The sequence below is a fragment of the Amphibalanus amphitrite genome, unplaced genomic scaffold (genome assembly GCF_019059575.1).
Source record: "Amphibalanus amphitrite isolate SeventyFive unplaced genomic scaffold, NRLGWU_Aamphi_draft 001351F_arrow, whole genome shotgun sequence".
Taxonomy (NCBI): domain Eukaryota; kingdom Metazoa; phylum Arthropoda; class Thecostraca; order Balanomorpha; family Balanidae; genus Amphibalanus; species Amphibalanus amphitrite.
In genome coordinates, this window is record NW_024882844.1 from 72,501 (window position 1) to 95,359 (window position 22,859).

At 46.8% G+C, this 22,859-nt stretch overlaps 1 protein-coding gene across 8 annotated transcripts; it reads left to right on the plus strand.

Annotated features, from left to right (window-relative positions):
* Positions 1–10,047: 10,047 nt before the first annotated feature.
* LOC122372364 (tyrosine--tRNA ligase, mitochondrial-like) lies at positions 10,048–17,814 on the plus strand. 8 transcript variants are annotated; one of them, XM_043349480.1, is made up of 11 exons: positions 10,048–10,061; positions 10,366–10,536; positions 10,834–10,981; positions 11,290–11,474; positions 11,611–11,679; positions 12,180–12,327; positions 12,733–12,817; positions 13,110–13,318; positions 13,513–13,768; positions 14,076–14,201; positions 17,538–17,814. In XM_043349480.1, exons 2-11 carry the CDS (start codon positions 10,373–10,375, stop codon positions 17,570–17,572), a joined length of 1,425 nt encoding a protein of 474 aa, XP_043205415.1. In that variant the 5' UTR covers positions 10,048–10,061; positions 10,366–10,372; the 3' UTR covers positions 17,573–17,814. The 8 variants fall into 8 exon arrangements, with proteins under 8 accessions (XP_043205415.1, XP_043205418.1, XP_043205416.1 ...); XM_043349483.1 differs by lacking the exon at positions 10,048–10,061 and adding an exon at positions 10,103–10,211 and having other exon boundaries at positions 10,837–10,981; XM_043349481.1 differs by lacking the exon at positions 10,048–10,061 and adding an exon at positions 10,115–10,211.
* Positions 17,815–22,859: the final 5,045 nt, after the last annotated feature.

The window sequence follows — 22,859 nt, forward strand, 5'->3', positions numbered from 1 at the left end:
CAAAGAGCGAAATCCACAATGTTTTGTCTCACGCGCGCAGTTTATGTCGAAGTTTCCCTGCGGTCGCTCCCGAGCGACCGCGGGAGCCGCAGGAAGAGCTACCATTACCCAGAATGCTGCTCTCACCTGATTGGCCGCCAGCTAAGCTCCGCCTTTTTGGCCGCGGGAGCCGCGGCGGCCGCAGACACTTGAACAGGGCCCGTATTGCTCGCGAAAACACAGTCCAGCTGAAACCTGACTCCATTTCCGTGTGGAGAGTTGTTGGCCGTTTTCACGGCGGACTACCTGTTGAATGCATCTAATTTGACAAAAGATTTACCTTATCGGCTTGTACAACAAATATCTTCATATCATGAATTTATTTCAGTGTTCATAAACCTCGCCAGGCGAGGGCCTTTTTCATAACGCGGACGGCGAGGAGGGGGGGGGGGGGGGTACGACCCCTGGCGATTGGCTCCTATGGCACTTAGAAACGCCAAATTTACAGGGTAGGTGGGCCCATAGGAGATCTCGCCCCTGTGCAAATTTGGTTGCTCCAGATCAATGTGTAGGTTTTTTTTTTTGGGGGGGGGGTATAAATGTAAAAATTTTGCTAAGACATGTCAAAAGTTTTTCACCTATATCTTTTCTTCTAGTAAAGATAGAACAAAACCAATATAAGTGAACTTATAATTTTCTTAAAAACTAAGTGAACTTAAAGTAATTATTTACCTTCAAGTTAATCAAAGTGCATCAAATGTCATATCCTTCAAATCGTCTGATCGCAAGAAACACAATGACACCATTTTGGAAGCTCTAGCCTCATTATGTGCCAAGTTAATAGCAAAATCGTAGTTTGACCTTAGTTGACCTCAGTTGACCCGACCCGGAACCAAGCGTTCTTGCAGCTTGCGAACACGAAGTAAATATGACTCAAGGTAGCACAACACAAAAACGTTGAAATTGAGCACAAATCTCTCATCTTTACACATTTAGACCCATTGGGCAAATTTCCTTAAAATTTGTCATGACCTCTAGATGACCTTAGGTCAACATAATTTCAAAAACTGTAGTGCATATGATGGCACTCGATGAGCTAAGCATATCCTGCTAGTCAGTGGCGCGGGAACCGGGGGGGCTAGGGGGGCTGAGCCCCCCCAGCTTTTCGGCTGGGGGGGCTCGTAATGTATTTGAGCCCCCCCAGCTGGAGGAATCGAAATCGGAAATCTACCAACATAATTTCATAGATTCATACATAGGCGTGGGAACCGGGGGAGGGGGCAGTGGGGGAAGCTTGCCCCCACAACTCTGCGGCCGTGGGGGCGGTGCCCCACAACGTTTCATGAGGCCAGGAACCGTCGGGCAGCTTGTCCTCCCCAAATTAGGGGTTGTGGGTCACAAAGGAAGAAAGCATGTAAGTGAAAAATCCACCTATTTCACTGGCTCGGCAACTCATTTGGCAGATTAAAACCTTTACTCCAGGTTGCCAAAACGGTAGTTTCTTCACTCAGCTGAGAAGGAATACCTCACTTTTTGAAAATATTTTCGTTTTTTTTTTTGTTGTTGAAAAGGCCAAGGTCTAAAAAATAAGTGGCCTAAAACCGGTGAGAAAACTAGATTTGGGGGTACCCTAGGTTGATTTCTATTATGGTTCAGCCCCCCCAGTCTGGAAGAAGTTCCCGCGCCACTGCTGCTAGTTTGACTCAAATCGATGAAGAGCTCTAGTTTTCATGAGCAAAATAGTACATAAGACCGAGACCTGAAATTTTCAGGATAGTGCCAAAAATCTGCCCCAGAGGGTATGCCAAATTTGGTGGCGCTATGCGCCGCCGTTTTTACGTTATTTGCGAAAAACCTTAGGGGGTTTGCATCAACCCCCCTCGCCGGGCGAGGGTTAATCGAAAATAACGTCCGATAATGTGAAATACGAGGGGTATGAGTATCTGTGAAACCCAAACTGATTATTTTAAGAAACACAATGAACCTAATTTGCCCAATTCTACATTAAATCTGCACCTCATCTGCATCAAATGTGTACAAGAAGGCCGTCGTAAAAACGGCTATTATCAACATGATATTTGGTTATGCACAGTCACTCATTTAGTGATGTTGGACACGAACTATTGTATTTCCATAACCAGGGCCGTGCGGAGTCGATATATTTTAGAGTGACTCCGACTCCTACTCCGACTCCGGCTCCGACTCCGGCTGCAAAAATCGACTCCGACTCCGACTCAAACTCCGACTCCGACTCCGGACGGTTCTATTAAAATGCACATCATGATATTGAAGCTCATAATGAAGATGTTTTTATCTTGCCTGAAACGATCTCTTGTGCGTTCCAAGGCTTTGTGTTGCAAATATGCATTGAAAATAGCTTGCAGAATTAACAAGCAGGTTCTGGGGAATTCACCGTCTTCTGTTTCTTTCGCTGAAAACGTTCGTCTTAAACAGCAAAATTACGTTTTTTTCGACAAAATCTAATTTCGAGCGCAGTATCGTCAATTAAATAGATGCAGTGCATGGCGCTGAGCCATGCAGCGTAACTCCGACTCTGGAGTCGGAGTTGGTCTAGATTTTGGCGACTCCGACTCCGACTCCGAGCAGAACTGTCGACTCCGACCGACTCCAAGTCTGACTCCGACTCCGACTCCGAGCAGAACTGTCGACTCCGACCGACTCCAAGTCCGACTCCGACTCCGACTCCGCAGCCCTGTGACCATAACACTGACCGCCCGCCGACGCTGTGTCAAACCCGCCGTGCCACCGAACCTCCCCGCCCCTCGCATCACACACCCCTCGTGATAACACCTGCCTCACTACCGCGGCGAAAAAATAGCCCCTGGCCGCGCCGGGACGGCGGACAGGGCCCTTCTGGGACGTCCGCGAGAGGCCGGGAGCCGTCAAAACACCCCCCCCCCCTCCGCGTGCGGCAGTTGGTGCCGGCCGGCCGTGTTTTCGTGCCGGCACAGAATGGTGTAAATCAGGTCAGACCAACCCCTGCACCCCGAGAAAGGACAGGGGTGACGCGGGGAAGTGGGTTGATCTATTTTTGAATGCTCCCTTTCACTGGCAGCCTGGCCTGGTCCTCTGCGCTAAAAATGAAAGAAAACGAATGTTATACCTAAATACGGAGATTCAGTTACTTGGACATGGTGAGCAGAGCAATGAGCATAGCCATAAACGTTGCATTATACGAATCGAAAGTTACTTTCTCTTTGGGTAACGATCCATATGTTTTGATGCACGTAGCTCACACCATATTTCATTTCCGCATGCATATACTGTTGAAAATTGGCAGCTCAGTTGGTGGAACATCTCGGCCGTTTACGAGACTGCTCATCGTTCCGTCGTTCCCATCCTCAGGATAGTCAAATCCTTCTCCCCCCCCCCCCCGCCGCAACCCCCTGATCCGGGCTGGACGGGCACCTTTATCCCATGCGGGATTGCCAGCCGAGCACCGCCCGTAGCCGAGTGCGGTGAGTGATTGGGGGCTGGGTGGCCTGTCCTCTGGACAGGCTCAGCCCCAGCAACTCACCAGGGTGCTCGACCAGACCAATGTCTCCCCCTAATTCCTATCATCCTTCCGGCCCTGCAATGGTCTCGTCAGATCGAAAGGGCCTAATACAATTCAAAACAAACAAAAGAGACTGCTGACCCGGGTATGGTCCTCGGCTGGCGGTTCAGCAGCGGCAAGTACGGAGGCCAGTCGAATGTGTCAGACACTGGCTTTGTCTGGAAACGGTGACTGGCACACTTTTTCCCGGTTCAGCCCGGAATGGCCGGATCGCCCAGTTGGGGTCGGAGCCTATGCAACAAGCTCTTTTATACTGAGCTCTGTCTAATGCCTGAAACAGACTCTTTCCGCAGTCAGGAAATCGCATGCGAGAGCCTATTCAAATACATGGAAGCACGCTCGCATCAATCGCACGCACCTCCCGGATGCGATTGATGCGGGAAGAATTATAGGTAATGTATTTGAATAGTCTCTCGCATGCGATTTCCTGAACGCGGAAAGAGTCTGTTTCAGCCTTAACCGTCTATACTTTATAATATTGCGACATTGCAGCTTGATTTAAAACCTGGAATAAAACTAAAATCGAAAGTTATAATTTGTCGAATAACTAACTCGATAGTTGGTTTAGTATTACTCGAGTGCATCGGCTTTACTAAACATTGTAGAGACCTCGGGACATGATGATTGATGAATCCCTGACTTTGTGAGAAAATGCCAATCACTTAACATCGCAGCACGGAGCACCGCTTGCTAATCGACCTGACCTTTGACTTCATCTAATAAACCATTAAACAAACCCGCTTCGTGATAGGTCAGGACCTGGCCTAGGTCTCGAAAATGGTCAACCCATGGCCCCAATCCTTTATTGAGAGGTAACACCATCTCATGGTGGATTGGACAGCCACGGCGGCCACCCTGGTGCGCTGTCTATCAGAAGACTGTGATCGCCGTACTGAGGATCTCTAAAAGGGATCCGGAGACGGGAGAGGAGATGGGAGACCATCACGGCTCATGCTAAAGTTCTACAGCCGTGGGCACAGGACAGGGGCCAGAGCCTTGCGACTGTAAAAAAAAACTTTAGGTATCGTAGGCCAGAGGCCTATATCCGGCAGGGACGTAGCCATGGGGACCACATGGGCCATGCCCCCCCCCCGGCCCTGAAGCCGAAAAAAACTAAAATTAAATAAAAATAAAATAAAATAAAAACTGCGGTAGGTATCACCCCCCCCCCCCAATAGTGGGCAAAATCCGAGGAGTTTTCCTTTTTGGAGGGGGTAGGTACGACACTAGGCCGCGACCTGTGGCCCTCCCTGAGGAAAATCCTGGCTACGTGCCTGATCTCCGGGGACCGGTTCATGTAGGTAGACCGGCGAGTGGCGACCGGCGTTTACGTAGCCTCGTCTCTATATCTATGCTCGTGGCTCTGAAGGTAAGCGACAGTGTAAGCGACGCATGGCCACTGGCGGATCCAGACTTGCGTTTTTTTTTTTTGGGGGGGGGCCAACTCCTGCAAGTAACCAAACCTAGGGTACCCCCAAATCCTGTTTTCTCATCGGATTTAGGCCACTTATTTTTTCGTCACAGCCCTGAAACGATATTTTTTTTAACTAAAATAAAAAAAAAATAGAAATGGTAGCCCACCCAACCCGAGCCTAAATATTACTTTGAAAACACTTCAAATTGCTTTTGTCGACCAATTAGCCCGCTCCGGGTCGGTGCGTGGCGCAGCCTTCGCGGGCTGGGAGGTGTCGGTTGGACCCCCTGCCGTTCGGCCCCTGATTAACCCGCGCCCTGCTGGGGGGGGTGTTTGAACACCCCCCCCCCCTGTGGTTTTTCGCGAATATCTCAAAAACGGCGGCGCGGAGCGCCGCCGTTTTTGGTACACCTTATCATACATCAATTTTACACATGTTGTTAAAATTTCAGACCAAGGTCATTCAAGGTCAGGTCACCAGGTCACTCGAAGTGACCTCACCTCATAAAAAGTTTCAATGTCTGTCATAGCTACACCGAGTGACCGATCGCTTTGAAACTTTCAGCGATTGCTAAGAGCATTAGCATGTACAAAATGTATATCTCAGAATTTTGATATCGATGACCTAAGGTCAGGTCAATTTTGCGACCTCACCATTATAAGTCAATGGGAGAAAATTGAAATGCGCCTGTTTTGGACGAAAGACATTATAAACACTCCCAAACACTGAATTACAAGTGGTTTAGACACACTGAACATGAAAATGGTGTCTGTGACCCCTGTTTATGCCCTGAGGTCATCTTAGGTCACGAATGGTATCTAACAGTTTTTCGCAAATAACTTTTGATAGAGGCATGCTAGAGCGATGAAAACGCCTTAGATGTGTTCAGCTCGACGATACGGATCGACTGATATGCAACATGACCCTTTCCGGTCAGGTCATGACCTTGACCTGAGGTCAAATTTTCAAGTTGACCTTTCAAGGTCAAATTATAGTTCGTTCGATGCGTCTTGACGAGAGGAACACGATGCCGGTAAAAGTAAGCTCGTACAATGCTTGGGTCAAAAGTTATTGCAGAAAAACTGTTTCCGAAAAAATCGGCTATTTTGCAGTTTTTGCCCCCTGCAGGTAAAACCGTTGACGTTAGGTCAAATCTGAGAGAATTACTCAGAAAGGGCGTTAATAGGGCTATCGAATGCGCTTTTCCGCGGCGCTGTAGCTCTATTGGTTCCCGAGTTATGCGTTGGCTTCTTGGAAATTTTCGACATTCGACCTGGAAATCGGCTAAAATTTGCCTTCAATGACCTCTGGTGACCTGACCTTTGGCCTGACCAAAAAATTGACCGAAGTGATTTCCTCATTATTTTTGACGCTCTTTCGAACGCCGCCTTCCGCGTATCGCTACGTGGCCCAGGAGCCGAGTTAGAAGGGGGGGTGTTCAAACACCCCCCCCCCCCCAGCAGGGCGTGGAAATCCAGGACCCCCAGCCGGGCGCGGGTTAAGCTAGAGCTCGCGGAAAAAAAACAGGCGTGTTGCCCGTGAGTGACGAGACGAAGCCGATGATACCCGATTTTAAGGTCCTTGGTCATTGGTTGACCTTCCAGGGCGGTGTTTCACGGTCGTGCTGACAGCCGCTGACAGCGCATTCCGCGAGCTAAGGTCAGCCTTCGGTAGTGTTGTGGGTATAGGCTTGTTGATGTCTCCATTGAAACCAAAAGTGCCATCAGCGCTGGCAGCGGCTGGCAGCGTGCCGTGAAACACCGCCCAGGTCAGGTCACAGACCCAAAAGACGGGAAATCAGGACCTGTCAGAACCTCCTAAAATAAGGCTGTAATACGTTTTTTTTTTGTGCTGATCACAAATTTCATGTTAGTTTGGATCATAGATAATGTCTTCATGCGTTTAGACCATGTCGGGGCAGGTCAGGTCAGATCAACCAGTAGGAGTACCTACTTATGGGCGTCCGTATAGCAGGTGTCCACTACCACTGGCAGCTACATACGAGTACGTAACATGATACGAAGGCATCAAAACTACTTCGTAAATGTTCAAATGGTTGCTAAATGCTAAATTCAAAATCAGCTAAACGAAACTATCCTAGAAACATGTTAAACTCGGAAAAGTGCACCGAGGTCATCAAAGGTCAATGACCTGACTTGACCGTAAGGTGACATTGGCATCCGCCCTAATGCGTGGGAGCAACATCATATCATATCACATGTTTGAGCGTTTTAAACCACGAAAAGGCTATAAAAGCGCGGATAATGTGAGCCGACATACGCCGAATCGCTATTCCGGCCAAACATGGTCTCCAACATGGCCAAATAGTCTCGAGAAATAGGCCACAAGTCAAAGTTCACTTGGGTCAGGGTCATGAAATTTTCAGACTTTGTCACCATGAGGGTACTAAAGTTTCGTCGCGATCGGCTTCATGATACCTTACACGATAACTTCACACGTCGATCGAGAGTTAAAGCATGGATGAAGGAGAACCAGGGGATGAAGGTTCTTTCATCCATGGTTAAAGTGTGCAATAAGAATTTTTTGGGTGAAGACAAGACCAACACTTTTATCAAGCTCACAGATTTTTAATGATACGGTATTTTCTCTCTACCTACTACGCCCTTCTCACATTCATTTTTTTAAGTGTTTTTGGGGACAAAAAATATATGTTGTTCCCCTTTCAGGCTTGGGGGCATGACCCCGTGGCCCCCCTGGATCCGCTAGGCCGAAACTAACTAGGTCGTTTTCAAACGGTCTGATATTTCAGGTCATAGTTTGCAAACGGCCGGTGTTTTCAGGTAGTTTCATATGGCCTGACTGGGCCAGGCCGTTTGCAAACGGACCGAATTTTCATACGGCCTGTAACATATATTCAGATTTCGACATCTGTCGTAGCATCAAATGCTGATGTGGCGCACTCAAAAGCCGGAATTGGTCCTTGGATGCCGTAAGGACCCTTTTAAGAAATAAGTGACCCGACTGACCCTTAGAGATTGGCCTGAGCTGTGACCGAAATAAGTCTTTTACCGTTTCGCAGGAAGGGACAAAAAGGTCCATCATATGCTTCTTGTACAATTACGAAACAAAACAAGTTTTTTTTTCAACGAAAACTCAGTGAGTTTTCCTAAAAAATTTATTGCGCATATTCCGTGAATGAAAAGTTGCCGGGTCATGTCAGGTCAGGCTGCCACAGCAAGTTTGTTAACTTGACAGCTCAATCGATATTTATGCAATAAGACCTTCTCGGGTGACGATAAGACATGACGACACTTTATGAAGGAGGCTAGTAAACCCGGTAGTTTCTCCATAGGCGCGGGAACCGGGGGGAGGGGGCAGTGGTGGCAGCTTGCCCCCCCCCCCCAACTCTGGGGCCGTGCGGGCGGTGCCCCCACAACTTTCAGACAGAATACCGCTCCTTTTTGCAAATGTTTTCTTTTTTTGTTGAAAAAGCCAAGGGATGAAAAATAAGTGGCCTAAAACCGGCGAGAAAACTATATTTGGGGGATCCTAGGTTGATCTCTATCATGGTGTGACCTCCCCCCGCCCCCCGTCTAAAAGTAGTTCCCGCGCCCATGGGTTTCTCTACGCTATTGAATCACGCTGCTGATTCTAGTAAGTATCTACACAACCTTCTCACATTAATTTTTCTTCGAGCGTTTTGGGGGGCCAAAAGATATGTTGGCCCCCTCTTTCAGGCTTTTTGGGCCCATGGCCCCGGTGGCCCCCTTGAATCCGCCAGTGGGGGCGGTGCCCCCACAGCTTTCAAACGGAATACCGTCCTTTTTTGCAACTGTTTCTTTTTTTTGTTGAAAAAGCCAAGGGATGAAAAATAAGTGGCCTAAAACCGGTGAGAAAACTAGATTTGGGGGGACCCTAGGTTGATCTCTATTATGGTGTGCTCCCCCAGTCTGAAAGTAGTTCCCGCGCCCCTGACTTTCTCTACGCTATTGAATCACGCTGCTGATTCTAGTAGGTATCTACTACGCAACCTTCTCACATTAATTTTTCTCCAAGCGTTTTTGGGGGGGGCCAAAAGATATGTTGGCCCCCCCTTTCAGGCTTTTGGGGGGGGCCATGGCCCCGGTGCCCCCCCCCCCCCCTGGATCCGCCAGTGCGCATGGCTGAGCGTTTTCAAGCAAGTCATTTTTTAATGCCAAATCAATTTAAAAAAGAGAAAAACTTTGAAAGCCCATGTTTTTGGGAAATCCATATACCTACCAGTATAACGCCTTTTGGGGCGATTAACGGAGCGAGCGAGAGGGTGTGCCTTGCACGTGCGAAATTTCGAGGGGGTACCTCCAGCTGACTTGTGCACGGCACCCTACTAACCGGTCTCTAGCGATGTGCCAAATTTGAGCACAATCGGTCCAGCCGTTCTCGAGATCTGGAAGCGGCACCCTGCACGTGCGCACGTGCAAAATGGGTCCCAACTGACTTTTGCACGGCACCCTACTAACCGGTCCTTAGCCATGTACCAAATTTGAGCGCCATCGGTCCAGCCGTTCTCGAGATCTGGAATCGACCCCTGCACGTGCGCACGTGCAGCAGCACCCCAACTCTGGCACATGGATATGCATTGCCTAGTGAGTGCCTACCTACATGCCAACTTCCAGCGCAATCGGCCCAGTAGTTACCGAGATATTGCAACAATTACAAAAGTGACACCTCTTCATTTTGCACGTGGCACGTGCATAAGGGGTCACCCACATGCATCGGGAATAGTCCAATACTTGGTAGAAGGAATGAAGCTACCCTACAAAAATTACCGCGTGTAAATCGGTCAAGTGGTTGCTGAGATATAAGCCTCGCAAAAGCGTGACCACGGCCGGCCGGCCGGCCGGCCGCTCATACTCAGAAATTTCCGTTAATCTAAGGAAAGACTACGCTCGCTTCGCTCGCTCCGTAACAAAAGAATATTTTTGGCGCTCTTGATAAACGAGATTTCCGACGCTACTAGTACAAAATACAAGCCAAACCTGAGGTGTTTTTTATCCGCATGCTCCCAGGCTGCTGACGCTACGCGGCCTCTCATTGGTGTATATTCAGGTGAGTCATACTGTTCACCAATGATATGCCGAGACATGAGGGTGAGCAGCTTCGTAGGAGCCAGCAGCGTGCTGATAAAAACAGGTATCAAGCTGCAAGGCTCGAAAACTTGCTCGAAGCGATGCTGCGTCGCTGTATGCCATTATTACCGATTTGATTTGAATCAATTTTGTCTACTACTTGTTAGCTAGGTAGGTATATACCTGGATACGTTCCCAAGTGCTAGGTAATATTTTATTTTTATTCCTCATTAATAGGTGCTTGAATATCCTGATTTAAGGGGATTTTTTAAAAAACATCTTCAATATTTTCGAAACTGAATTGATGATAAACATTTTGGTCTAGTTTCAGCATGTTGCGCTTGCTGCTGAGGCTGGGTTTGAGGTCAACTCTGCGGAGCTGTGCTGCTTCCTGTTCCACTCATGGCAGCAACACCATAACCAGAGCATACTCCACAAGAAGTCTGAGACACCTCCAAGAGAGGGGACTGCTGTCTGAAATATTTCCAGATGACGGGTAAGATTTAAATAATTTTCTGCTTACATATCCATTCTGAAATTTTATGGTGTTAAATATTATTTTTCCTTGGTTTGATTGAGGTCCTTTTTGTGCAATACATGTCATATGTATTTCCTAAAAAATTTATGGTAATTGATAGGTGCTATTGGTTATTAGGTCAGTGATCAGTAGGTAGGCTTTTAGATTGAATCTATCACGATGTAAAAGTTATCCATTATTATTTCTCAACATCACATAAGATTGAATTAATGCTTTCATATGTTGCACATTTGACCTTCTTAGACTCTCTTTCAGCAGCCGACTGCAGGACGTGCTGAACTCGTCAGAGCAGTGCTTCTACAGCGGCTTCGACCCCACGGCCGACTCCCTCCACGTGGGAAACCTGCTCGTTCTGGTGGCCCTGCTGCACTGCCAGAGGGCAGGACATGATGTCATTGCTGTGGTGAGTTGATGCCTGCCATTCATCATCCGATGTAATTTAAAGTTTCCATCTGAGTTAGCTAGGATCTTTCTCATTGGAAAAGATCCAGTTTGTGATGGTCCAAAAACATCAAGTGGTGTAAAATGTGTTCGCATAGCCTTAAGTGATGTGTCCAATTGCCATGGATTGTTTTTCACCTTGACACATTCGTTTTTGCGATTTTTTATAGTAATTTTTATATCAATTCTCTTGAACACCTTTTCGCTGAAAGCCATTTGTGCCTGGACTTTAGTGGAAGCCAGCGACATTACAAGTTCATTCACGGCCAGATAGGTGGCGCCACGGGTCAGATCGGCGACCCCAGCGGCCGCCGGACTGAGCGCTCCGCGATGGAGGCCGAGACCGTGGAAAAGAACGCGTCGGCCATCGAGGAGAACTTGCGCCGCGTGTTCTCCAACCACGAGCGGTACTTTTGGCGAGAGCGTGGCGAAACGGACCCACTGCCGCCTCTGAGGTAGGTACTCAAACTTGTGGAACATCGGCAGATGTATTTAACGACCGAAATGATGTGCATGCTCTTGCAATGGTGCTTGTTTGTTGTATTCTATGCTCTAAAATGATTATTTATCGCGTTTTCTCTCCGTGTGCAGGGTATTAAACAACATGGAGTGGTACTCGCAGTATTCGCTGGTGGATTTTCTCGCCATCATCGGACGCAGGTGATAATACGACTGAACATTGAACTACATAGATCTTCAATGGAAACCATACACGCATAACTATATTTGCTGTGGAAATGTTAGGACACTAGGCTACCTTTTTCTCTCTCAGCTTGACCCATATTCTATCTGTTGATTAATACAAAAGGTGCATACACATGGAGCGCAGTTATACAAATATAAATTTGTATTATTCGTGCTAGCCTCTATTTTTTTTCAATGGCTTAGTGCTTATTTTGTTTTTGCTTTCAGCTGTGAATTCATTGTGAGTGTTCAATTACATTTTCATTAGGAGAAAAAGAGAAGATGTCGCTTTACTTACTCAGCTACAACAAAACACCAAACAACTGATAAGTGATAAGCATAAACAATCCAGTTTCCACGGTCACCGAAACGTAACATGTAACCCTTAACCCAAGACCATGCAACCCTCCTTGTGACCTCTGCCGGCCCTGGCTCACGTTCCCGGACTCTGACAGCTGCCCTCCCCCGGCCGCCAGGTTTCGGATGTCTAACATGTTGTCTCGGGCGTCGGTCCAGTCGCGCCTTCAGAGCCCTGACGGCATGAGCTTCACCGAGTTCACCTACCAGGTGTTCCAGGCGTACGACTGGCTCTACCTGTGGCGGCGACACGGCTGCGCCTTCCAGGCAAGGGACGGGAGCGGCGAGGGATGGAGGGGTAAGGACGGGAGAGGAGAGGAGAGGAGAGGGAGGAGAGATTACAGGAGCAGGAATGAATGGCTTGGAGGGGGATACGAAGTGAGAGATGGAGGGAGCTAAAGAGGGGAGGGATATGAAGGGGATGGGGAGGAATGAATACGAGGGATTTAGATGAAGGGGTGTGGGGTGGCAGGTAGCTAGGAAAGGGAGACAGCTGATATAAGGGTGGGCCTTGGTGGGAAAATTAATAAATACGTTGGAAACTCGGTCAGCAGGGCAGTGGGGATGGCCACGTGAGATCGATAAGCCAACGTTCCGGCGGCATCACGTAACTTCTGTCCGTACCAACCCCTCGACTCGTCACGTGACCCATGTTCCGATGACGTCACACAGGTGGGCGGCGCCGACCAGCGGGGTAACATGGTCTCCGGCTACGAGCTGATTACCGGCACCACAGACGAGGAGGTCGACGTGTTTGGTGAGAGCTTCTCCGCAGTGGCGGTGCGACGCGGTCAAAGGCACGCACATAGCTCAGAAAGTAGCCGGGAAGCCACGTGTCGTTTCAAAAGAACAGGCTCAGACCACCGTTATTAAAGCGTAGATTTTATGTCAAAGGCACAGTTTTGGGCAAGCTCTTAACGAACTCAGTTATGGGGTGTTTTGAGGCATGCAATGTCCAATTGATTCGAGTATCCAGATGTTTTCGTGGATTCATGTCATACATCACGTACCCCTCCCTCTAACAATAGATTACCCCCCCCCCCTGCCAGGTCTGTCGGTGCCCCTCATCACGTCAGAGGAGGGCGCCAAGCTGGGAAAGTCGGCCGGTAACACGGTCTGGCTGGACCCGCAGCGCACCTCGCCGTTCGACCTGTACCAGTACTTTGTGCGCCGGCCGGACGGCGAGGTGGAGCGGCTGCTGCTGCTGTTTACGTTCTACCCGCCCGCCCAGGTGGCGGCCATCATGGAAAAACACCACGTGAGGAGTCGCGGCTACTAAATCGGTATCTTGTGAAATGTTTGATTTGTTTGTTGTTTTGTCTGTTTGATATTTTTTGTTATGATAGTTAAGAGGTGCTTAATGCTTATGGAGTGAACTGTCTTGTTTGAAATCGAAATAAGATCTTATTTCTGTCGCTGAAGGATTTCCTAAGATCCACTTCTATCCCACAGGAGAAGCCTGAGTCTCGTCACGCGCAGAAAAAGCTGGCTGAGAGTGTCACCACTTTAGTACACGGGGAGGAGGGGCTGCGCTCGGCCAAGCGCGTCACCAACGCCATCTATTCACGGGATCCGGAAGCTCTAGTGTCGCTGGCGGACGCTGAGCTGCGCTCCATGTTTCGCCACTCGCCGGTCACCGATCTATCTCTGCGGTCGGGAATGACCACACTGGACCTGGCGATGGCTGCAAAGTGCTTTAGGACGGAAGGTAGGCTGCCACGTCGCTATCACTTTTTTCTCAAGAGAAAAGCATTAAATATTGCCTATCTAAGGCTGTGTCATGTGTCAGTTTGATTGCATTTCGTTTTTTTTTTTGTTTTTTTTTTTGGTGGGGGCGGTAACAATTTTCTTAGCTATGCCATTGAAAGCTGCGTGATTTGCGAAAAAATGAATCTGTGGTTTGAACAATAAGCTGCAATTTTGAGATGTCCAAGTAGCAGCTGTGTTATCCGTTCCCTTCATAACGCTCCGTGCGCCCTCCTCCGCTCCGTCTGACCGACGGTGCTGCCCCGCAGCGGACGCGGCGCGAATTATAAGTGCGGGCGGCTTCCACATCAACCAGCGCCGAGTCACGTCCACCGAGGAGGTGGTGACGGCCGATAGTCACGTGCTGCCCAGCGGCCTAACGCTGCTGAGAGTCGGTGAGTCACGTGACCTGGCTGGGATGGACGGTGCGGGCAGGGTGCGGGTGTGTTTTAGACCATTCCAGGGCGGTGAGATGAGGTGATAACGTGGAGCGATACTGAGTTGATCACCAGATGGTGTTCCCCCTCGGCTGAGCCCGTCCCGGTGGGCGGGTTACCGAGCCGCTCCATGGTGTCTCAAAAGTGGAAATAGCCGGTGCGCCGTCTGGCAACCCGGCAGCCCGCCGTCATAGGGAAGTTCATGCTTTTTTGTCGCTTTTTCGCTCCTTATGAGTCACTTGATCTAGTTAGAGGTTAACTAGGAACGAGGCGGGTCACTTGGACGTATTCGGGAGTTGAATACGGTGTTTTGGAGCCAATACCTGGGAAATCCTATCCGCCCAATGCGATTTTTTAAAGAGTCTACATGCCCAAATTAACGTTGAGCGCGGCCGTTTTCGGTCGGTTTTCCGCGACCTTTTGGCGAAATCGTCTTATTTATTCAACCATGTTGGAGTAATTCGCTTAAAGGTAGTGTGCCACCTTTGAAAGATTTCCCATTTTATTTTTCCTAGGATAAGAAGCTTCTGTTTTTACCTAATATCGCAAAAAAAATCAAAAATGGGCCTGGAATAGTGCCTTTTTCGCCTAAAAGTTTTTCGGTTTTTAGATATGTATAACAACTGTAGTGGGCTCACCTGCAAACAGGCGTCGGGCAACAATCGCGAATGCGGCGCACTTGTGACAATAAGCAAAGGTCATTATAGTGTTACGACCATACGACGTACGGGAATGAGTTATCAGCTGTCTAATCGTAGACAACACAATGTCGAGCCTTAAACTGTAAGCCTGTATTGGTGTTGTTTCTTTTATTTGGCTGTCGAACATTATTTATGGTTTGAAATATGATTTTATGTAAAATAATTGATATGAAAAAGCCGTCTTATAAGTTATGACCCCATTTCACCACACGCAAGTGGCAGAAATGACAATGATCAGCTGACGCATTTTTCTTGGCCGAAGTCAGAGCGCGCGGCCCGACGCACCACGCGTATTTGGAAATTCCGACCTCGACGAGCATCAGAAGCCACCTAACAGGCGTGTTCGAAACCGCAGGAGATGATGATGAACGGGTTTATCGAAACTTGATTGGATGAGCATATCGGTAATAGCGATTTCAGTGTGTGCATTTATTGTTCATAGTGGTGTGAAATGTGGTTGGGGTACGACCGACAACCCGTCGGGGCGAATTTCGCACTGGGGTACTCAAAATTTGAAGAATTTAAGACGTTTCCATGAGTTTTGAAGGTATGGATAAGTTCTAAAAATCCGGTTCTCCTTATCTGCTGGGCCATTAACTCCATACGGTCCAAGAAAGCTGGCACACTACCTTTAACTAGGAACAAGGCGTTGAAGAGAATTATTCAAGGAATAGAGCTGTGCAAAAATAATTTTTGTATTGTTACAACTGTATCCGCCCTCGAACGATAAATATTGTTGACGCATCAGAAACACATCCCGTGGAATGCGTTTGGACTTGGCTGGATATACTATTAGCGAGTATCTGCTAATGCAGCTTCCTGGCTTGCACAGTATGCACACAAACATACATGCTTCCTGCCTTTGGGTTATTCCTCACTTGAATGAAAATTTTGCTATAATAACTATTCCAAGCAGTTGACAGGTTTTAGTGCAATGCAAAGTCGGAACCGTCCCGCGCCGGCAGAAGACCAGGCGGCGCGTAACGGCTGCCGCCGGCCGCCGCGCCGCCGCTCTGGCAGGATGTTTGACTTTATACCCCTTTTGTTGGAAAAGTTGTGGACCGATTTACTTTATTCTTGCATGACAATATCCGCCATTCAATTCTTAGCAGGTACCGAAAATTTGACGTCAATGGCACGATCCGCCGCCCATACTGCGGTACTGCCATCTATTGACAAGGCTGAAGAACTAAACCCGTTCGGCTATTTCCACTTCTGACACACCATGCTAACTGTCACGCCGCCGGGGACAGTAGCTGCTGTGGTAACGGTCCTCACCGACTGAATGGGAGGGACGGTCACTGATAAACTGAGTCAGGAACGGGGGTCAGTGAGCGCGGGTAACGTCGGGGAACCCCCGCGAGGAAGAAGTTGACGTCAGACTAACTTATCTCACTCACAGAGCTCCAAATGTGGAGGCAGAAGCCTTACAACACTTTACTTTTCCAGCCATGTAATTAGCTTAAAGCCGTATAATTGCAGCCGGATTATGTCAATGGGTGATTCGATGAACTTTAGATGGTGCAAGTCCACTGGAACCTTGAGTTCGTTTGTACTTCGCTTCCCAACCAGCAATGTTCCGGTCTGGGCTGTTTGTTTAGCCAACATTGCATGGCCCCGGGTGGCGACGCGCCTACCTCCCTCGGTCTGGGCTGGGAGGGGGGGGGGCAAAATGGTCCCACTGGACCGCAAGTTACGGTGACTTAGGTCATCACAGTTGTTGACTTTCTATGACAATCTGACTTGTAATTAATGTACGAATATTAATAAGTATTTAAATCATTTTATCTTTATGTGTTTCATCCAACGCTTCAACTCGTAAATCTGGCGATTTGCCTACACTTTATTGTATGTAGGCTCCATTGTTAGACACGGACAGGCCTGCAGGCTGCTGTCATCGCGGCGGGCTCACTCTGCACATTGCACAACCCCCGCCCTCTCTCCCTCTCTCCCACCGGGTGCTCTGTAAACAGTCGGCCCCCGGGACGTGGTGTTTATCGGATCGTGTTGACTTTCGCTGCTCCAAAGCCGGCCATGGGTGGAGATTCTCCGTCCTCCGTGAACGATAGGGTTTTAGTATACCGGCGGTATGTCAATGTGTTTGTGCAAACGACCGTGTTAAACAGATAACCCGCAAATCGACAATAAATTCTCAAAAGTTGCAGTACGTGCAAAGCGGAGCAGTTTCGATCAATATAAATTTTAAGCTAAAAGATACAGTTGAGCAAATTTAGAAGTTTACAACAAATCAGGCGATCTTTGGTAGGGTACCAGATGACTCGAATTGCGAATTGGTTCTATGTAAAACATGCGAGTCGTTTTGGATTGTATGTACCAGCTGTGTTGATTTTGTACAATTCCATCTGTACCAGTATGCAGTACTACGTCTACATTTAGCTCATGTGTGAATAAATTAGCGAGCCGTTCTTGCATACACGAATGTGGACTGGCTTCTGTGGTTTTTTGTCTTGCTCAGTCGGCGGCTACTGTATGTACTTACAACATGCTGTGTCCTCAATAAAAACCATTTTAGCCAATAACCCAATCGAACTACAAGATAATGTCATTTGACGAATACTCTGTTTTCTTTCAGGAAAGAAGAACTACTATATCGTCAAATGGGTGTAAAGAACTGAGGACAATACTAAGAAGAGTCACCGCTCGTGTATCGGATAACGCCACGGTGTTTCGCATTATCGTAATACGGAGGGCAGTTTGTTGATCTCGATATGAAGCCGCTGTCCTCAGAAAGGCCATGAAATGCTCCGAGGAATGTGTACTTACTGTTTTTATCAACAGTTACAGCATGTTTTGTACGTGTGTGTGTCTGTGATTGTGCGGACTTGCTGAAATGCAATCGGTGACTTCTAGCGTATGTTATCTAAGACTTTCTTTATTCACGGATGTCGCAGGACAGATTTTGTCACGTGAAAGTTGACGGTTTGCTTACGTTGTCCTTTCCATTGACCTATAATAAGTATAGTATTAGTATAATACTATAGTATAATAAGTATAATAGTATAATAGTATAATAAGTATAGTATTGACCTATATAAGTAATACTTATTATAGGTCAATGGTCCTTTCCAAGTCCCTTCACCACCCTACCGTATGTTTAGGCGGTTTAGGCAAGGCCTGTTTAGGCAAGGCGTGCCTTGGGCGTGCCCAGTAGGTACACTCAAGGCCATATATAGTGGTATACTGTGTAGGGGAGAGTGGGGCACATAGTGTCACTTTTTACAAAATTGGCTCTGGCGCCCACACTTTCAACAGCTGGTGTTTGATTCTTTCCTGATATATTCCCTACAGCAAGAGCTTCAAATGCCCCGATGGTGTTCCGGTTGCATCTCAAGTGGTTTCGACGCTAGAGTCGGTTATGCGTCGACGCGTCATCTGACAGAAGCTGCCACATATACGGGGTAGTTTCTGTCACCTGCAGGGGCAGATTCTGTCAGTAATGGTTTATCACCGCATGCCATCCAGTGTCCCTGGAATGTTTCACTTGTGTTTTCCACTCATCTTTGTATAATTTGTATTTAATAGAGAATCTAAGATCTCGGAAATTTACCGGCCGATTTTCAAAATTCAAGCGGCGTTCGATAGCCCCACCCGGGAACTACCTTGTGACCAAATTTCATTGACCTAAGTCAAACCGATGACGTCACAGGTCAGGTCAAAGGTCGGATTTTCACCGTTCACGGGCATTTCAAGAAATGTGTTGTGAAATCGAGTAAATTGGTAAGTTATTGAAAACCATCGATGGTACATTGTTCGTCAAACACATACTTCGCTATCTGAGGTCACTGATACCAGGTCAGGTCACAGAGGTCAGGTCACTGGGGGTCACAATATGAAAGTGTCGTCTGATACATGTTTTATGGTCCATTTTACATGACAAATGCGATTATGTGGATCAGGCAGCCTTTGGGGCCAGCTTAGGTCACGTTTTGGTGAAGGTCAGGTCAAGGTCAGGTCAAATTAGGTCAAATTTCAAAAATGACATTTTTGCATAAAATGGGTATCCATTTGATGCAGCTCGTCACGGGGAGTCTAATGGTTGTCTTTGTTTTGCTCTACGTGGTCTAGAATTGCCAAAAATTGAGTTTGAAAATTTGACGTCATCATTTTGGAACAGTTTTTCGCTATAACTTGGACAAAAAACAAGATATTAATCTGAAATTTGGTATGGAGATAGAAGACGGTAGGTACTAACACATATATTCCGTTACTTTCGAAACTCAAAAAACTTTTTGGATTTTTTGGCAAATATATCCAAAAATTGTTTTTTTGATTTTTGGGGGTTAAGACTCAAAAATTTAAAAATCCGAGATAGCAGTTTTGTAGCCCTGCTAATTCTACACCTTTTATGTTTTTATCATTTTTCTGTATCTTCAAAGCTGTAGGCCTGACAGCTCTTCTCGCGAAGGTCTTTTTCGGTCGAAAATGGCAGAACATGACGTCACTCTGACGTCATTTGTGGCCAACCTATCATAGCCTCTGGAAAAAATGTTGGTCACAATGTGTAAAATTGATGGCCGGAGGGGTCCTGAAAGTTTGGTGGCGATAACTCAAGCCGTTTAGGAGATATGGACGGAAAAGGACAGGGGGGGGGGCGTTTTGGCCCCCCCTACGGGGCGCGGGTTTTAATTAAGGGCAGAGAAGTACCATCTTGAAACAAAGTTGTTCACATTATTGACAAGTTTCTGGCTCGAGAAAGTGTGAACAATATATTCACGCAATTCAAGGAACACAGCGGCGGCCATAAACCCAATCAAAGGCTCACGGCGAACACCACTCGTGTGAGAGATACGCTACTCAGACTGTCAAGGGTCAGCGATATCGGGTGGCTCTGGCGACGTTTTGGAGGGTTCTGCAGTATCAGGATGAGCAGAGATCCGGTAAAGCTTAACCCTCGCCGGCACAGGGGGGGGGGTGATGCAACCCCCCCCTAAGGTTTTTCGCGAATAACTCGCGTAAAAAGCGGCCGATCGCGACGAAACTTTCAGTACCCTCACGTTGATCAATTTTACACCTACCCTGAAAATTTCATCACCCTGACCCCAATGACCTTTGACCTGTGACCTATTTTCCGAGTACATGTTTGGCCGGAATAGCGATTCGGCGTATGTCGGCTCGCATTAGCCGCGCGTTTGCAGTCTTTTCGTGGTTTCAAGCGTTCAAACATGTGATTTGATTGATGTTGTTCCTATGCACTAGGATGTATGTCAAGGTCACCTGAAGGTCAGGTCATTGACCTTTGATGACCTCGGTTCACTTTTTCGAGTTTTCATGCTTCTAGGCTAGTTTTTGGAGCTGAATGCGAATTTAGCAGCCATTTGAACATTTACGAAGTAGTTTTGGTGCCTTCGTAACATGTTTCGAAGCTGTCAGAGGCGGTTGACACGTACTAAGAATATCCGTCACTACCCCAACTGGCTGACCTGACCTGACCTGACCTGACCCGACCTGGCCGAAATGCATAAAGACATCATATGTTCTTCATAGGAGATCATCTTATAGATAGCGTTTTGTCGAGTTCAATTTTGCCTGGGTATCGCTCGGACCACAGTATAGTAACAGTTCATTTGCAAACACCTCAAAAGAAAAGAGGCCCTGGTATTTGAAAATTTAACAACTCTCTGCTGAGGGATGAACAATACGAAAAAGTAATCAAAGAACTGGTGATGGACACGGTCAGGCAATATGCCATTCCGATTTACAAAGCTGATTTTGTAACTGACCAAACGCACTTCGATGAGATTCAATTAACAATAAGTTGTCATTTGTTTTATGAGACTCTGATTATGTTAATCCGTGGTGAAACCGTAAGATTTTCGAAGAGAAAAGCAAGACAGGTGAGGGAAAAAGAAGGGAAGATAAATACCGAAATAGCATGTATCAGAGAAGAACTTGCAAATAATCCCAATCCCGAAAAACTACGCTGTCTAGAGGAAGCACAGCAAAGACTAGAGGATATAAGAAAACCAAAAATAGAAGGCCTTATAACAAGATCTCGAATTAATTGGTATGAGGAAGGGGAAAAATGTACGAAATACTTTCTCTCGCTGGAAAAAAGAAACGCGGTAAGAAATTCCATACAATCACTCAGGATAAACGATAGAGTAATCACCAACAAAGCGGAGATACTGACATACTTTTCTCAAAACCTCAAGGAAAAGTATTTAAAATCAGACACCGCGAGCCCTTCCAGTTACCTCAACAGAAATATCAGGCAAAAGCTTACCGAGGACGAAAAGAGACAATTAGACGAACCCATCACCAAGGGCGAATTGAAGTCAGCCTTAATGAATATGAAAAAAGGCAAAACCCCCGGATCAAATGGTTTCACGGCAGATTTTTTCAAGTATTTTTGGGATTTGCTCGGTGATTTCCTGTTTCGTGCTTGGAAAGAGAGATTTAAGACAAATAAGAACATTGGTTCCCATAACGAAAGCATTGTCACCCTAATCCCTAAAGCGGGCGTGCCACACGACACGACCAAAGGCTGGAGGCCAATTTCGCTGTTAAACGTGGATTTTAAGATAATTTCTGCAACTGTTGCCAATAGATTGAAGAAAGTAATGAGTAACATAATTTCCCCTTCCCAAACCGCCTACATTCAAGGTCGTTTTATAGGCGAAAACAGTAGATTAACATACGATGTCATCGAGCACTTAAACTGTGAAGAGTGCTCAGGTATTGTCACCGGCATTGATTTTGAGGCCGCCTTTGATACCGTGTCTTGGGAATTTTTAGTAGAGGCATTAGAAAAATATAATTTTGGTCAATACTTCCAAAAACTGATTACGGTGCTTTATTTGAATTCCGATGTAAACTCTCGTATCCTAATTGATGGAAATCTTGGTACAAAAATATTCATGGGAAGGGGTATAAGGCAGGGCGACCCAGCTTCCGGCTACCTGTTTAACCTAGTAATGGAACCGCTTGCTAATCAACTGAATAGTTCTAACAATATCGAAGGAATACGAATATCAGACAAAACAGAAGCAAGAGTATCCCAATATGCCGATGACTTGATCGTATTTTCAAGTCCGAAAATAAGTTCAGTTGAAGGTATTCTTGAGGAACTAAGTCAATTTTCTAAAGTCAGTGGCCTAAAAGTCAACTTACAGAAAACGAAGTGTCTTCCTATAGGTAAAAACGTACCAACGGAACAACTTAAAACATTAGGATTATCCGTTGTCAACAACTTGAAAATATTAGGTATTCACTACCATAAAACAAATGACAACATTGCCTCAATTAATATAAAAACAATTATACCTAAAATAAAGAAAGAGATTTGTCAGTGGCGGAGAAGGCAATTAACACTGGTCGGAAAAATAACTGTAGTTAACCCTATTAGTGGCAGGCTCCTGGCTACCCCCTATTAGTGGCAGGGGGGGGGGGCTGTTTACGACCCCCCTTGATATCTCGAGATCTAACGGGCCGATTTTCAAAATTCAAACGGCATTCGATTTCGCTCAACGTGATCTACATTTCTAAAAAATAAAAATTAAAAAAATGTCAATAGGGGGGGGGGGTAGAGGGGGGTAAAAACGGGCAAATCGCAGATACATTTTAGACTGTTTATCACGGCCAGGTTTCTGAACCAATCTTAACGCAACTTTTGCCGATCGATAGAGAATGAACCAGGAATTCACGTGGATCCTAAAAATATGCATTTACAAAAATCATAGGCGGATACAGATCATTGAGATTGGGGGTACACAAAAAGTAAAGTAAATAAGGTTTTTGTTGGTACTGTTTCTAAAAAGGGTGGTAATGGTCTTGTTATGTTATAATTTTCTTATGAGAGAACGACTAAAATTGTATTGGTAATGCATAGGCGGTGTCAGGGCACCTATGTTGGGAGGTAAAACATAACCCCCCTTTTTGGACGCCTGGATCCGCC

Bases quoted from the DNA above. Each gene is read 5' to 3' on its own strand.
- LOC122372364 (XM_043349480.1), top strand. From the start codon at position 10,373: ATGTTGCGCTTGCTGCTGAGGCTGGGTTTGAGGTCAACTCTGCGGAGC. The intron at 10,537-10,833 runs GTAAGATTTAAA...ACTCTCTTTCAG, and splicing joins GAAATATTTCCAGATGACGG to CAGCCGACTGCAGGACGTGC. The intron at 14,202-17,537 runs GTGAGTCACGTG...GTTTTCTTTCAG, and splicing joins CCTAACGCTGCTGAGAGTCG to GAAAGAAGAACTACTATATC.